Here is an 18,526-nt window from a genome sequence, read left to right as displayed (position 1 = left end):
GATTAAGTTAAAGATTAAGTTAGATATTTTTCTTTACCAGTGCTATTATTAGCTAACTTCATTTAATATTTGTTGATATATGGGGTGAATAAATGAAAAGTATCCCCACTGATTTTTTTTTTTATTTTTGATTTTTTTAAATGGGAAGAATATGCTAAAATTTTTGAATAACCATATTAAAATTGGTTTTCAGGTGAAATACTGATGGGACAGCTCCAAACCCTCACTTTCTTCCAGCACTAGGATGTGAAGCTATGTCCTAGATCAGGGGTTCCCAACCTTTTGGCACTCGCGGCGACCCCTTACCTAAAAGTTTGAAACCCATGTGACCCCCTACTTAGTGCTTACTATCAGCAGCTTAATTTTTCTTTTATTTTCTGTGAAGGAGAGGAAAAGAAATATCTAAAAAAAAATTAGAAATTCTGTAATTATTTATTAGCAAATTAAATCACATTGGTCCAACCTGAATTCACAAAAAGAACATATATTTCTTAAAATAATATTAACATAGATTTGAACAGCTATCCAACCCAGCTAGTGAGATGCCTGATGTTGCATTTCAGCAGCAAGCTTTGAAATTCGTGGCCGAGTGTTTGTTAAAGCCAGTCTCATGTCATCTCCAACATCCAATCTGTTCCTATTCTTTGTTTTTATATTGACAAGAATGGAAAATCCTGCATCACACAAGTAGATAGAAGCAAATGGAACAAGGACACGTAAAGCTATCATGCTGACTTTTGAGTATGACTGATACATAGCGCACCAGAACTGAGTCACGGATTTCACCTTGAAGAGATCACGAGCTGAAAAGTTGTTCCTTAGATCCAGAAATTCATCTTGGATATCATCTGGGATGCTGGATACATCAAGTTCAGTACAAAATGGGTTCCTTACCAGGGCCTCCTGTTCCTGTGATAGCTCATGGAAGTAACGCTCGACTTCCTATTCTAGAGACTGAAGATGTTCGGTAATCTCATCCTTGAGGAACTAATCCAGTTGGATCTGAGACTCATCCGTCACTCCACAAAGTTTTTCAAACATAGCGACATTTCCAAGATTGGTTTTCCGACGCCAGTTCTGCAGTTTGGAAACAAAGGCCCGAAGACTATCTTGAAAAAGGAGAACATGTGTTTCCCTTCCTTGAAGCTTCAAATTGAGCTTGTTCAGCTGGTCAAAAATATTGGCTAGGTACACAACCCTTTTATTCCATGCTTCATCTTCGAAGTGAGCTACAAGATCTTTCCCTTCTTGAGTCTCCAGGAATAGCTTTATTTCATCTTTCATTTCAAAGACACGATTAATGACGTTTCCTTTCAACAACCAACGTACTGCTGTGTAGAAGAGAAGGACTTCGTGGTCAGCATTCATGTCTTTGCATAGTTCTTTGAATAGGCGAGTGTTGAGTGCTTGAGTCTTCACATAATTTACAATTTTGATTACAGATTCAAGTACTTCCTGCAGAGAGGCAGGGAGAGTCTTACTGGCGAGAGCATATCGGTGAATCATGCAGTGGATGCCCTTTGCTTGAGATGCTAGCTTCTTCACTCTCGACTGGAATCCTGATTTCGATCCCAGCATAGCCAGTGCCCCATCCATACAAACCCCACACACGTTTTCCCATTGAAGATCTTCGTCTTGAAAAAAAGGTTGAAACTTTTTCCATGACATCATCAGCTTTTGTTGTGGTTTCAAGTGCACTGCAGAATAAGAATTCCTCTTTGATGTCACCTGAATTAATGTATCTCACGAAGACAAGCAACTGAGAACATGAACTTACATCTGTTGACTCGTCGAGCTGAAAGGAGAACAAAGGGGAACCCTTGATTTCAGTCAAAACCTGTTCCTTCACATCCATAGACATTTTAGAAATGCGCCTCTGTATAGTATTATTTGACAGGGATACTTGCTGCATCTTCTTTGCACTGGCTTCTCCAAGAAAAAGATTTACTGCTTTCATCATGCAGGGTTTAAGAAGTGTTTCTCCAATCGTTTGAGGCTTTTTTTGCTTAGCAATTTCGAATGCAATCTCATATGAAGCTTCCACTACAGCTGCACTCTGCTGCTGAAACAACCCACTTCTATCGATTCTTTGGCTTTTAAGACACCATTCATGCCGTTTGAAGAAATCCAAACCCTTCCTTGCGTGTTCTGGATGTTTTGTCTCGAGATGACGCTTGAGTTTTGATGGTTTCATTGACTCTGCACTCAGGACAGCATGGCACAAAACACACTGTGGTTTCTCGATGCCGTCGTTGGCGAGCACAGTGGTGAAGCCAATGTTGAGGTAGCATTCTGAGTATCTGCACCATTTAGACATGGACACAACTCACACCTCTACTGCTTACTTATCTCCTTGTTAAAATAAAATAAAAATGTTGAATAATGAACGCTTTGGCAACTGTAGATCTTACACTGACTACTTGTGGGAGTGCAGGTAGAGTAATGATGGGGTAAGTATTGGGAGGGAAGGGAGCGTGGCCAGTCGCGCGATTTGTCATCCACCAATCACCACGGACATGTGACTCACGTGTCGACAGTGAGCACACACTTAATCACAGCTAAACAGATACACAAGCATACGTACATGCGCATGCACTCACATACTCGCTACTCACTAGTACACACATGCATACAGTTGCAGACACATACACATTCACACAGGCAAATTCACTCACAGGCAAGCATACATACACCCATAATATCACCTAATGACATTAAACTAATGTAGCACATGTTTTGTTTTCCACCGAAACAAAAATGTAAGAGCATGAAAATGTAATTGATGAAATAAAATTAATGTTATCCCAAGCTACTTCTAACAAGGCTACTCGACCCCCCACCTGTTGGGAACCCCTGTCCTAGATGCTGTTCAAACAGATCCAGTTTCAGTATTTTGTGTAGCTTGGGAATTTTCTGCTGTTGAGGGAGAATGTCCAAATGTCTCCTAAATCTGTTTAAACAACATATAGGACAGCTTCACATCCTACACGCTACAAAGAAAATGTGCTACAGGTGCAGGATGCCTTTCTGAACAGCAGTCAGAAATATATCCAAAGAGCAAGTCTAGAATTGAAATTATCCTACCGAAATGTCTATTCCATGTTTTGAATGATCATCTGAATATGAGAGTTTACCATATTCAAATTCTCCATAAACTTAGACACATTTTCCAAAACAATAGTAAGTTTATCAAAAAATGATTACCATGTTACAATTGAAGAGGACGTTGCTCTTCTTCATTTTTAGTTTATGTAACACTTCAACTGTCCAGCCATGTCAACAAACAAAAGTGTGATGTGGGGAACACAGTTATATACATGAACATAAGTATTTACAGAAATTCCACCCAAAATTAATAAGTGTTGCACAACATCTGCTGAACAGCTAGTGAGGGGCCATATCTCCTCCAAAACAGCACTGTCAATAGTGAGGATTATACAACATTATTGCAGGAGTTCTTCAATCCAAACCTATATCAACTTTGGATACCTGTTCATAAGATTTATTTTTCACAGAATGGAATACCCTCCCACATAAACACAATGATCAAATGGCAGTCCATGAATGGTCAACACACACATTTTCATGCTGAATAGACAGAAATAGCACAAAAGTGGCCTCCTCATTCTCCAGATTTACCCCAACTCATTTTTTCCTGGACTATCAATGGACTCAGAGAATTATCCAGTGCACATATCATCCCCACTTTGAGATCTTGGAGGAGTCTAGGTTTGTTTGTTTGTTTGGGAATTTCGCACAAAGCTACTCGAGGGCTATCTGTGCTAGCCGTCCCTAATTTAGCAGTGTAAGACTAGAGGGAAGGCATCACCACCCACCGCCAACTCTTGGGCTACTCTTTTACCAACAAATAGTGGGATTGACCATTACATTATACACCCCCACGGCTGGGAGGGCGAGCATGTTTAGCGCGACGCGGGCGCGAACCCGTGACCCTCGGATTACGAGTCGCACGCCTTACGCGCTAGGCCATGCCGGGCCAGGAGTCTAGGACAACTGCCAGTCAAAAGATCTGATTAATCCAAATTCCCATAAAAACTTGGCACATGAATTATGAAGGAGTGTCTACGTTTTAAACCAAAAGGCTATCTACAATTTTCATTTCCATTTAATAAGTATTTAGTAAATAAATTTCTAATAGCCAATGTTATATAATCACACTAACCACAAATAACCTGTAAAATTAAAAAATCAATATCTTAAGTAGTGATTCATATGCTAATGATATTACCATAATAACACCATAGACATGTCAAATCATAATTAAAAGGTCTTGGTGTATCAGAAGAATTACTTAAGTGTAGCATAATTTGAGGCATACAAACTTTTAATGTGTGAACAAATTTTACATTTGAAAATGATTGAAATAATTTTTTTTTATAAAAACAGGCAAAATAATTATGTGTGTGTTAAAGAATATACTCAAGATTCAGAATTATTTATAATATTGTTTACTTTCATCACAGATAGTGTGATGCTCATGACCCATCTTCATTATATACTATTGCCATTTTTGACAACTGCAATATTAAATTATTGGATCAACTGGCATCACGTACAGTACATCATGCCAGGGCCATAGGAAATTACAAATACATGTACATATACTAAAGACAAAGATTTCACTCAGAAAAATTCTAATAAGTGGCAGGTCTTGTCAAACAATAATCAAATTAAAAAAATACTTTTGTGCATCAAAAAATTTGTTCAATGTCCATGTTCAAAATCTTTAACCTCCAGATAATTAATAAACATTACATTTAAAGAAAAACCTTTACATTTCATCTGTTATTTTCACTGTATGGGTTCAGTTGATTTGACTAACCTCATAAACACCATAAAAAATTAGAATATAAATATAAATTATATTTTGTTTTAAAATGACTACAAATAACACAAAAACACAAGTGTTTAGTTTAAATAGCTTATATCTAATAAAATTACAGTTACATACATTTTTATTACATTGACCTTTCAGCCATGCTTGATTAACATTACAGAAGATTCAATGACTCAGCACCCATTCACTTATATTACTATATCCAAGTTATAAAACTGGCCTTTACAAAGTGACCTGTCTTGGCTGTGTTCAAGCAGACAAGACTAAAATGGTCATACTTCAGTTATAATACAATATACAGTCATAATTTCAGTTATAATACATTAAATGTATATATACCTAATGAAACTTTGTAGAATGGATGGCAACTGCTTGTTGTGGAAACACAACAGGCAGATACCTTCCATTGTACAAGGTTTCATCATGAATACTCTGTCTAAATAATCTATCAAAGAATCTTGAGCTACTCTTTTACCAACAAATAGTGGGATTGACTGTCACATTATAATGCCCCCACTTATTTTTCTTAAAACATAGAACAGTAAATAAATGAATACAGCAAACAATTATTTCTTCTAGTTATTAACTTTTTCCTCATTTGCTGCTTGCCATATGTTGCTTAGCCTTATAAAATTTCACACAAAAATGAAGATGTAAAATGCAATCTTCCTTTCAAACACAGAACTCTCTACTCCTGGTTGGGTAAGATCTAGTCAATTTCTATTCTAGAAACACAGAAGTAACTCTGCTCTCAAATAATAATTACTCCTCGTAAGCCTTTAACTTTGTTAGTTTCAATATGATAGAAGTGACTTAAGTTTTTCCATAACTTTTGCAAAACATTGTATCATCACATACATATATATATATATATATACCTTTCAGTACACACACACACACAAAAAACTGATTTTTTTTTGCCTCATTATCATCATCCCTAATAAGACAAATTAGAATTGCTTTGTTTGCAACTTGTTCAAACTTTCACCATCAATAAAAAACTGGTAAAGATTTACATGGCTTTTGTAAAAACCTTAAAAAGCTATTCTTAATTTCTATCACTGTTATTCTTCAACAATAACAAAAATGTAAAAGTTTTCACAAAATGTAACTATATTTGACAAGATTGAAAGTACACAATAAAGATAACTATGTAATACACCTACCTCGATGGTTGTTGAGTGCTACCATTGTTGCTGTAGCCCGTATACTCTGAAAATAAACATTTTACTCAAAAATCATTCAGTTAAAGTATGTTGCAATTAGAATAGAAAATAAAGGAAGCAGAAAAGTGCACTAAACACTAAAAGAACCAGTGATAAACTAAAAATACAGCTTCATAATTTTCTGCCTTAAACCGTTTTAATCACCTGAACTCTGCAATACACCCAGCATATCAATCCAGAAATCAGAGTAACTCATGACATATTACAAGTTGCAATGAATATTTGAGGTTTTGCAAACCAAAATTCAAGCTGTATAATAATAATTAATACATTTTATCCACATTCTTGGGGGAAGAAAAGCATGACCTTGAAGTTTTTCAATCTATTTCTATTTTTTACTCAATTTGTTAAATAACCTTTTATACATATATAAATATATATAAACAATATTGTAAGATTAGTTTTTTGTTACTTTCTACCTTGTTTCATTAGCTTACTACAGCCCTTAGAGTATATTTGTAGTTATAAGACTATCCATAAGCAGTTGTTATTTCATTCATTAAACTACATGTTGATTTATTTTTAAAAGAATATTATTTGTGTTAAGTGATGCACATACTTCATAAATCATTTGTGCTACCTTACCAAATTATAAAATACCACAGCTTCTATCCAAGTACCTAAATTCTGTCAAGTATGTGAATGTGTTTCCTTCATTGACATATTTGTGTTCTCACATAATACCTGTAAGATTTATACATGGATAAAACAAAGGTCACACATGTAAAACCAAGCACTGCTATCAACTGGCAAAGAATGAACTGGGGTTGAAAATGAAAAAAATATTCTAAAGCTTTTGTATCCCAAATGTCTTCTTCAAACTGTTCAAAACATGGACAGATTTCCTCAAGAAACTGTTGTTAATGGGATATCTGGAAAAGTATAAAAATGTATCAGAAAAGGATAGTGTCCAGAAGAACCTAAAAATACTGCAAACTTTTATCACAGTAAATCAGTTGGATCAAGATATAATTTTACAGTTGAAACAAAGAGCAAGATGGCTAATCTATACAAAATCAGCTGCACAATTCCTACGCATCTAGAAACTCGATTGCTATTTAACACAGAAAATAACAGTGGTAGGAAGAAATTAAAAATCTTATTTTTTATCAATTTCATATTAATACAAAATTTAAGTACCATTTGGAATATAACCATATTAATTCTTACTTTCTGCCATCAAAACTTTTAATTATTAAGTATGTATATATGTTACAGATACAATTTCTTAATTTTGTTGACACGGTGAAGTAACAAGTTATAAACCTTGATGCAATCCAATAATATTTCAGCAATTTAAATTGTGCACTGGAACTGTTTATCTAAACAATGTCACACCAGATATTAAATTATCTGAACAAAGTTCTTGTTTGCTCCAGTGAGAAGTGCAATTGAAAAGAAGTTACGTTGCTTACATAAATGACAGCATAAATTAAAGTAGAAAGCCAACTTGAGGACATTAATTTCTATAAAAAAAATTTTCACATGATCCTACAACTCAGTTTATTAAAATCATAACTGAAAGCTTAAAGAACTCCTCAAAAACAGTAAAATTAACAAAGAAACCTTTCAGTATTTGATACCCAGACAAGCTTTTCCTGGTAAATTTTCTTTCTTACCCAAAATACACAAACCAAGTGACCTTCACCAACCCATAATTTCTAATATAAACATGGCTACTGAAAAGCTGCCTGCTTTTGTTGACCAACACATAAAATGTATTCCCTGCACACTCCCCCTCTTACATAAAGAATACTACCCTCTTTCTCAACATCATAGAAGATATTAATACTGACAGACAGTTACCACCAAATAATAATCTTTGCACAATGGATGTTTTTTTTCTTTACAACATCCCACACGATGTAGGACTAGAAACTCTTAAAGTCTGCATTAAACCTCTCTAACCCATATGAATCTCAAAAATAACTGATCTTGCGAGCCTAGTTCTAACACTGAAAAACTTCAAATTTAATAACGAGCACTACATTCAGGTTAATGGTACCACAATAGGTACCAAAATGGCTCCCAATTACACCAATATTTTTATGGATTATATTGAAAACCAGCTTTTACAACTCAGCCCTGTAAATCCCAACACATAAAAACGTTACATAGACAACATCTTTTTTCATTTGGACAGCCGATCGTAAATAACTTAAAGAATTTATCACACTTACAAACTCCTTTCACAAAACAATCAAGTTTACTTGCAATTATTGCCATGCAGATTAACTTCCTTGACATCACACTTTTTCTAAAAAATGGAACTTTACAAATTAACTTGTACAAGAAACCTATAGACAGACCATAATATCTTCACTTTTAAAGCTGTCACCCCTCTCACACTAAACAAAACATTATCTACAGTCAAGCTCTTAGAATAAAAGGGAATATACTCAGATGAAACAGACTACAGAAGACACAAAGGATCTAAAACAGACCATGTTACAAAGAGTATATAAAGATACCGAAATCGACAAGCAAACTGAGAAGGTTAATAACACTCAGTGGAAAAACATCCTAAATCAGAGTAATACTAAACTTTCAAATAGAATTCTTCTTGTTATTACCTATCAGTTTAAACTTAGAAATGTTTCACAAATTCTTAAAATACATTTTTCATCCACTGCAGCTCAACAGTCATTTTAAACAGATATTTCCTGAAGTTCCCATTGTCTCTTTCCAAAAAAGCAGAACTCTAAAAGATATTTGTTCACAGAAAAATAAATTACATCCTACCCCAAAACGGTTGTCATCCATATAATAAAGCCTATTGTCAAACCTGCAAATTCATAAAAAAAAACCACTGAATCGTTTTCCTACAAGCACAATCAAAGAAATTTTAAAATATCTAAAGAACTTACTCGTGAAACAAAAAACATTTATTTTATACAGTGTAAAAATACAATCATCAATATGTAGGACATACACAAACAACTCTAAGAGAATATTTTAACAATCATAAATCTTCTATTAACACCAAAATAGATCTCCCTATCGCTCAACACTTCAACTAACATGGTCACTCCATTAACAATGTTATTCTCACTGGCATTAAAACAGGTTTCAAAACTAAAGCAAAAAGAGAAATAAAAGATGCATATTGGATTGCCAAGCTAAACACTGTTCAACCTTTCAGAATTAATCTAGATAGAGGAATCAGTGAACTCTGGTCATTAGTTTCATCTCTGTCAGAAAAATAACTTTATTCTTCACTTTTTCATGAAATATCAAAGCTGATTTTTTTTTAAATTAATTAGTAGAACATATCTTTTTCAATCACTCTCCAGGTGTTATCTTTATTTTTATTTTACCTAAATACCTAAGCACATTTTTTTTAAAATACACATACATTTAGCCATTTCAAAATTAAAATATCACTGACACCTTTTCACACACACACTCACCATCACCTACATTGCACCAGAAATGCAATGCTCACAATAGTACACAGAGAAATAAAAAATTCCTGGAAAACCAGATGACCCCTATGATGTCACTAAACATCCTCTACATATATCACTTGTTCAATCACACTACCACTCCCAGTTTGACCCTGAAGAAGAAAGGTCCACCTTTTGAAAGTGCTTGGGTTATAGGATTTTTAATTCATTTTTATTAAGGCTTCTTGGACCTATGTGTTTTCAAAACATCACAAATACATGAAACCAAGTTATTCTAAGGTGTAATTACATAAGATGCTACAAATAGTGTAAAGTATAAGCCTTTTTAAACACCAATTACAGCATGAAATTAATATGAAGTCTAGAAAGAAAGAGTTCACATCCCTTTCAAAAATCAAGCAATGAATTCAGAAGCCTAAATTACAATGGGCTGCTTTTAAAAACATCTTGACAATGTGACTGAAATACTTACGAACCTTTACTGTTTGTAACCTAACAGCCTAAGGCAACTTAAGGAACTTAAGATATTATGGAAGTCTAAAAAGGTACACGGAACCCACTGGTTTCAAAATGAACAAAATGCTCTTTTAATATTCATTGAATCCTTCATTGTCACTGTGTTACACCTATAACATGTGGCTGAGGATTTACTCACCACATTAAATGGCAAAGCCAAAACAGAATGATAATTAGAAAAAATTAAATCATTGTAATTTGTAGTTCAAATGCTGCTTTTACAGAAATTTTGGCCCTTTGAATAATACTGTAGCTTTACAATAGGAGAGCTATTACTTATGTAAAGCTATTTTGCTGGGGCACCTAAAAGAATCTGGTAGATGTTAAAAGATCAGGCTGTAATTTACCAAAAGGTACCTTAAAACTTTAACCATGCACAACAAAGCGACACAGATTACGTTTACTTAAATGTAAAACTTACTCATATTATTCCATAAGTATTTGGTGTTACAGATTTTTATGATACAAAGGACATTTATCAAAACAAAGTCACTGACTGCGTTTGGTGATTTATTTAAGTACATTTCAGCTACTGACTTTGTTGAAAGTGTCAGAATGGCCTTAAGACAAACTTGCAAATAATATAAATAATAAATGAAAAAATGTTAGAACATCTTGCAAATTTACTGAAGGCAAAACAAGTTGATATGAACATTTTAATGCTTGGACAAATCTAAAAACTCATATTCAGAAACATCAAAACAAAATAAAGAAAAACAGTCCAAGGAAACATTACAGACTAACTACAGGAAGTATTGTAACTTTTCATACATTGTGTTTTATATGCTGTTTTGAGCTTGTGTGTTGAGTGAGGGTTTGTTTCTCCATTATGAATACACTGATAAGGATTCACTTGATCATCATTTATGACTATTCACTGAAAGCTGCACACCTACAAACTGAGTCATAAACAGTACTTGAAAACTTACCAAACTGAAACAAACACATGCAGTATCTTATAAAACAAAATCTCTTGATGTGCTAATCATAACTGACCAAAAATGTCCACTTTTGAAGAAACCTTGCATCTCACTATGTAACTCAGGATTACTTGAACTTTGTAACTAAATGATATAGTCAGTTTCAAATAGTAGATTGTCAGTTGCATGAATAGCAAAATGAGAAAATAAGGACTGAATCTTTTTACAGACTGAAGATTGCAAACCATTACTTTGGCTTTTGCTTAGCTTAGTCTGCAACCGACGGTGGTTCTTTTATTTGTCCAAATTTAATAAACCATCAGATTTTGTGGAGGACACTACTGTTTGTAACACATTTTATTTACATGCAGTGCTAAATACTTTCAAAATGTATTTGATTACTTTATGTTTAAAATGTCTTTTTTGTTCAATGCAAGCTAAAATAATTCAGACATTCTACAAATCACAGAAAAACTTTAGGCACTGAATACAGTGGATTATTACATTATTTTCTGAAAGAAGTCATTGCCATTAGAATATAAATATCAACCATAACATGAGAAAGAGTCTAGTTAGACACAATGTCAAAGCAGGCTCTAGATTTCACTCAATCTTCTATGAGGATTAAAAACAAAAAAAAAAAAAACCATCACAACTGTAAGCATCATATACCTTTGATTCCATATTTCATCATGTTTTCTGAACACTATAAACTATCCATTCATAAAGAATAAAATTTGGACACATTCAGTCAATGCTGCTCCACTCTCTCTATGCACCACAAAAACCAAATATCTTTACTGTATATGGATATTAATGGTTTGATAAGCTGTTAGTTATATTTTACATGTAGTATGAAATTCTGTGCATAGTATGGCAGAGGCAAGAAATAGCCAGCTGTCCAGTCATCATTTTCAAAGTAATTATTAAAACTACAAACAACTGAATAATAATAAAAAAACTTAAAATTTGTCAGAATCCATCTCTTAGTCACTTTTTATTCATAGAATCCACTGAGTTTATAATCACTGGCTTATCAAAACTTATCATATGAAAATACAAGTAAGCCAACCAAACTGTTTATCAGGTTGTTTGACAGATTTAGCAAGTTTTAAATCCATGTTATATTTACCAAATGATCTGAATCATATTGTAGAGCAGTAGCTTAATTTCTCTATGAAATATTGAAACTTTAGAAATTTTTATATCTGACATTTTACCTTGTTTAACTGCTGAATACGAAATATGTATATTCCAAAATTTTCAAGAATTAAATGTTTGTTACTATGCCATGTCAATTTCCTTTTGTTGTTGCTATCATGCTATTCACCATAAAACTGACTCATGCATTTAATGGGCCTGCTGCAAGTGTTATAAAAGTGATATGAGAATTACACTCTATGGCTATTTTGATTTTTCAAAAACATCAACCTGAAATTATGGAAAATGTTACTGGCCATTCATTTTTTAACTTGCAAATGCCATTAAGTCATTCCTAAATTCCTCTATTTCAAAACTAAAACCCATTATGTGCACAAATAATCAGTGCTTATTCTCATGTCATTGTTGTCTTTTGGAAGTTGAAATTCATACAAAAGAAACAGTAAACAGTGCATCACTTAACATAAATCAATGAAGAATAAACTAAAAACCAATATATCATGCATCTACTTCAACCACAGGTCTTAACAATTAATATCAAAATTGCAATCCACCTAGCATGCAAGCAGAACATTAAATTAAATTATTAATTCCAGACAAATTTACCAAAAGTATTGATCCTAACAGGTTGATTTTTATCTTTAGTGATGTTGTACTTGGCAAAACTACAGGAGTGTTCTAGCTAGGGGACTACTTTTGCTTACTTCCCCCTAAACATAAATTATTTGATTACCTATTCCCCTTTGAGTGCAGTTACAAAACCTTGAAATATCAACCTAGTTTCAACACATTGTTGCAAGAACTTACACAGCTTTGTACAAATTAGGTTAAAAAACACTGCCTTGTCTTCATTTTATAACTAGGACTCACACAAAACCAGTTGTACTACTCTCATAAAGAACACACTGCCTTACAGGAATTATATACTAACAAAAATACTAACACTTATCCTAATAAAGGTACAGGTGTTACACTTAATAAATTAAATTACATTAAAAATGAAGGGAATCTCAATAGCAAAACAAAATTCAAAACTCTCAATGTTGATTAGTTAAAACTCACCATAAAACATGGGAAAAAAGTTAAAAAAATTCAAGCAATGTAGTTACATTTCTGAAAATGTTCTTGAAGGCCCCTTAGGCTTCCACTAAATCTCATGGGTTGTCTCAAGTTTACAAAAACAATATCCCACTGGGACATGTTTTACCTAGAATCAAACCTCACAATTATAAAGTGACTAAATTTATTGTTCCTATTTCAAGTACACTTCCTTTCAATGAGTTTACAGTTAGATTCTTTATCTATTGTACAAGACCTTAACACACTAATGCTAGTCAATATATACTTTCTAGTTTTAAGACTGAATATTTGCTAACCTTCCACACAAAAGTACAATACAAATAATTTTAAAGAAATGTTTCCTAAATAATTTAAAGCACACAACCTTCAACCCTTTTGCAATGGGCTCAGTATAATATTAAAGTATTTATACTTCAACTTTTGATGCAGTATGTGTACTTCACAAAATTCAGTAAATTTTTTAGTAACAATTGTCATTTGTACACAAAAACTCAGATTTTTTTAATAAAATATTTTAAAGATTTGTTTGTGAAACATCTGATTCACTCCGAATGCAAAGTGATTTTCATGTTACGATTAAAAAACTATTATTTGTCCCAAAAACTTCAAATATAATTTGTGTAATCTCTAAAACCTCCTAAAAATATTTCAAATGTTTGTTTTGAGTAAAACTTTTTTTTGTTATTTTCTCTACCATAACTATGTAGGGTCTTAAGTGATTGACATCATAACCATCAAAAATTAGGAAATATAAATTATGCTTTTGTTGTTTTAGAATGACTACAGATTATACCAAAACTACAATTGGTTAGTCTAAATAGCTTGAAAATCAAAACAGTATACATTATTTTTATTATACTGATCTCCCAGTCTTGTCTGACTAACATTACAGCAGTTGCATTGATGTGGTAAATGTACACTCGTGCTACCTTATTCAATAACATAAAACTGACCTTTAGTCTTTACAAAGTGACCCATTTCATTGTGCTTTAGTGAACTAGTATTTTGTCACATTTCAATTATTGTATGTTATATACATACACAGGTTACTACTATTTACAAACAAGTTCTTATACTTGTTTTTCTTTAAACATAGAACAGTAAATAAATATGTTTAGCAAACAATTAGACTTCTGGCTATGATGACCTTTGCACTCATTTGCTGCTTGTCATAAGTTACTATACCTTTTCACATTTTGCACATATAGGATGCGAAACTTTTTTTTAGGTTTTGTGTGTGTGTGTAGATATATATATATATTTGAAATAACCACGAAATCATAACTATACTGATATAGAATTCCACTATGATTTATCATGGTTAGTAACTAAGTGGTACTTTTCCTTTAAAAAAAAAAGTAACTTCAGTCAGTCTAAAGACACAACCTACCTGTTTCAAATCTTGGTTTGAAAGAATGAGTTTGTATCCTAACACTTGAAAATGACTAAAGGGGCATTCTGAGATTTTGATTGGTTATTACTCACATTGTATATTAAGCATATGTAAGGGACTACTTCCAAAAATGGAAATAAGTGAATGAAACCACTGTACCTAATATGGTACATGAGCCATATCTCAGCAAAGAGAAAAGATATGAAATTCTTATTTCACATTCTAGCTTGTCAGCATTTTCAACTTCTTTAAATATAGTCTTAAATTTAGTATTCCCAACATAGCATACAACTTTCTCTTTACAATAAAGTAGCCACCTTACAAAATATTCTAATAAACAAGTTATCCTTAGCCTTTTACTCAAACTCTTAACTTTCAAATTATTTTCTAACAAAACTGAACTCAAGGAAACGATAAACTACAGACAAACAGACATTGAGATTAGTCTTTTCTTTATTAGGTAAGTAGTTTCATACTTAAGTTGCATATTATAACTTTTTAACCACATGTTAAACTACAATGATATTTGAATCGCTTTTCAAATTACATTCACGTCTAAAGACCTACTACCTACTTTATGCTTTTCCAGATTCTGTATGAATGCACACATGGTGGTTGTAATACGATTTACAATGGCAAAACAATACAATAATTACACTTGCAAAGCTGCAAAAAATACGGTAGCATGATGAACTAGAAAACAACTCTCAAACCCTCTAGACTCCACAATTATAGTGGAATTCTGTGGCATCAATACAGTTTTTTTTTCTTTAAATTATTTCAAATGTATATATAAAATCTAAACAAAATTTTTGTTTCACATCATCTACATGTGAAATTTAAAAAGGTTTAGCAACCTACAGCAAGCAGCAAACAAGTATAAAAGTTGTTACTAGATATAATTGTTTACTATACTTATTTACTGTTCTATGTTTTAAGAAAAATAAGAACTTATTTCTAAATAGTAATAAATTACATACACATACGTATAATAATTGAAATGTGACAGTATTTTACAAAATACTAGTCTACTAAAACACAGCAAGGACAGCTAACTTTGTAAAGACAAGGTCAGTTTTATATCACTGGATGTAGTAAAAAGGGTGCACCTGCTCTGCACCAATACAGCTTCTATAATGTTAGTCATGCACAAACTTGAGGATCAATTTAATAAATATAAATATATAATGTTTTGAGATTTTAAACTATTTAGAAAAACCATGTGTTTTAGCATCATAATCTAGAACAAAAAACAATTTATATTTCCTATTTATTTGGACATTGCACAGTCAGTCAAAATTACAAACCCATACAGTTGAGGTAAAAAAATTAACAGAGAAAATAGTTTTACTAAAAACAAATATTTGATTGTATTTTGAAGGTTTTAAAGAGATTACAAAAAATAATATTCAAGATTTTTGGATGGTTAGTTTAATATTTGTCCCCAATACCAAGGTTACAAAAACATCACCAGATCTGTTGCCTCTTACTAGTCTTTCACTCAATACCAGGAAGTTCATAACGTCAAACAGTGTGTGACAAACAACATCTCAACCACTACAATATATCAACACTATTTTTAATACTTGGAATCTTACATTGAATTAATCATCTTGAATCCAATTGTGAAAGAAAATGTAAAACTACAAGGTAAAATAACCATGCTCTTGAGCTAGTTAATCTAAATGAAAAGAAATTAATATTTTAGATGTCACTGAAATATTTAACACATTTTTGCATCGTGGAAATGCTTCAATAACAAGTTTCATATGGAGCTCCTACACAGTAATGCCAAATTTTATAAATTTAAAATCTCAAAGAGAATGTAATTATCTTTCCACTCAAAGAAACTGGTTAAAAGTATTGTACCTGCTTTTGTGATTTAGATTCACACCCAGTTCTTATAATTTTCACAAATGAATAACTACATAATACCTAAAATCATATAAAACTCAAGTAATGTTTGTACTAGTACTAGTAGCAGCAGCAACTTTATTAATGTTATTGGTGGGGTCCAAAAAATAGTTCTCAGTTACAGTTGCAGATATATAAAATTCACATGAAACAGAAATTATTGTACACATTATTACAGCACCAATACATGCTAAGTCTGCACAATTTATTTCACAGTAACTGTACTTCCACGAGTTGTAAATTGGATTTAAAAACATATCACCAAAACCATCCTATGCCATTTGGCAACAACTTGGGAACAAATGTTAAAACCAAAAACAGGGTGTCAGTTCACACTTGCTAAACAAATAAGGTTCAGTGATACATCAAACAATAGCTCTCCTCATGATCTACTTTGGCCGGGAAAGTTTCATCAAATCAAGAAGCATTTACTACTAGAAAAGGCAAACAAAATTTTAAACTATATAAAATTATTTTTAGCCATTGAATTTATAGATACAAAACCACACATAAAACTTTTTGTTACACATTACATAAAGCATAAACTGATACACAGTTGTCTACTCAAGTCAACCTGACATATCAAAGAATAATAAATGAGAAATGTATATAGACTACACAATGGCTTGGTAACAAGTAACTTTACATCCTACCATCAGGCATAAACAAACAACATGTTGTCTTGACAACAGTTTGCTACACGTTGTATTTTTGGATGTGGCTAAATTAAGAGAATGTGAATTACAACAGTTTATGAAACAAAAAAAAAGATAAAATCTATGAAACTTTAATTTGCACAATTTAATTGACTACAATAGTCTATGATAAAAGTGGTATAAATAATATATGAATTACATCATTACACTGACAGACTACCAGTAGTAACTTCTACTTGTTCTATCATGGTATGTCAAATTTACAACCAATATGACTTAAAACTCCCATATATTTATAGGTACACAGATAAGCTTGTACTTTATTCCTGACATTTGGTTATTGAAAATTTTCATTTCACTTATCCATATGTGAATCTATGTGATAAACTGGAAACTGATGGACATTACTGTGGCTACATTTTACCTTGCCATAACACAGATGTCACACAGTATCAGGTCACAAGTAAAATCCTAATTCTATATCAGCCATCATCATCTTGTTAGCAATGTTTCAATGGGAAAGTGGTGTGGAGTGAAAGTTCAAGTTACAGGTACAGCTGTAATTGTTTTTCATTATTTATTAACTATACAATTGAGTTTGCAGTGTAGATCTTCTAATTTAGGACTGCAGAATCCCCTCAAGTGTGATTATTTTTTCCATTATTTGAAACTGCCAAAACCCCTTAATGATATACAGACAACAAAATGTTTAGCATTTGTATTATGTTATTATGAATAAAATAAATAAGGTTACACATGCAAAACATTATATTACTAAATGTTGATTACAAATACTTGAAAGTTGAAATAGTCCTACAAATTTTAATTAAGTTATATTTTAAAAAGAAATAAACTAAATCCATTTCATTCTTCCCACTTTTCTGTAGCCGAATTTTATATTTTCTGCTGTTATTGCTAAATTGCACAAATCTTATATTCATAAAAATATGATTACACAATACAAAAAATATTTAGCAACAGTTTTCTTAAAAATCTACAACTTAATAAAATTATAGTAATTTGTTGCACGATACCACTAATACCTATTAATAAAATATTACTCTTATTGCTGTTATAGCTACCACTAGTACAAGACCTAAGCCTAACTACAGTACATTATCTTAACCTGAAATGTGAAGTCTACGTAATACTTTTCGCCCACATTAACTCTTCTTAATGAAACTATACACAAACTTTACAATTTTAATGTAAAACATTAGCAAAACATACAGTAATTATTAAACTAAGAATAACGGTTTTACAAATCCTTACGTGCATTCGCCATGGTAAAACCCTAATCTAACCAGACAAAGAAACGCAAGTAACTGCCGCAATGGATCACGCCAAATTTTTCACCTAAGTAAAAGAGATTTGGCGGCAGTTGTACAGAAGTAT

The 18,526-nt window shown here is 32.3% G+C and overlaps 1 protein-coding gene across 2 annotated transcripts in view; it reads right to left on the bottom strand.

Moving 5' to 3' along the window:
• Positions 1–18,526, bottom strand: part of LOC143222991 (TATA-binding protein-associated factor 2N-like) — a 45,693-nt gene extending 27,167 nt beyond the window's left edge. Inside the window, exons 1-3 of one of the 2 annotated variants that reach the window (XM_076450328.1) lie at positions 18,404–18,500; positions 13,151–13,295; positions 6,025–6,070 (exon numbers count right to left, since the gene is read on the bottom strand). In XM_076450328.1, coding sequence (XP_076306443.1) covers positions 6,025–6,070; positions 13,151–13,160 — 56 coding nt within the window. In that variant the 5' untranslated portion in view covers positions 13,161–13,295; positions 18,404–18,500. Of the gene's footprint in view, positions 1–6,024; positions 6,071–13,150; positions 13,296–18,403 lie in introns of both variants that reach the window. The other variant, XM_076450321.1, reaches the window with a different exon arrangement.

The sequence above is a fragment of the Tachypleus tridentatus genome, chromosome 1 (assembly GCF_004210375.1).
Source record: "Tachypleus tridentatus isolate NWPU-2018 chromosome 1, ASM421037v1, whole genome shotgun sequence".
NCBI classification, from domain to species: domain Eukaryota; kingdom Metazoa; phylum Arthropoda; class Merostomata; order Xiphosura; family Limulidae; genus Tachypleus; species Tachypleus tridentatus.
Note: the sequence above shows the minus strand (reverse complement) of the source record. Positions and strands in the feature narration are given on the sequence as shown.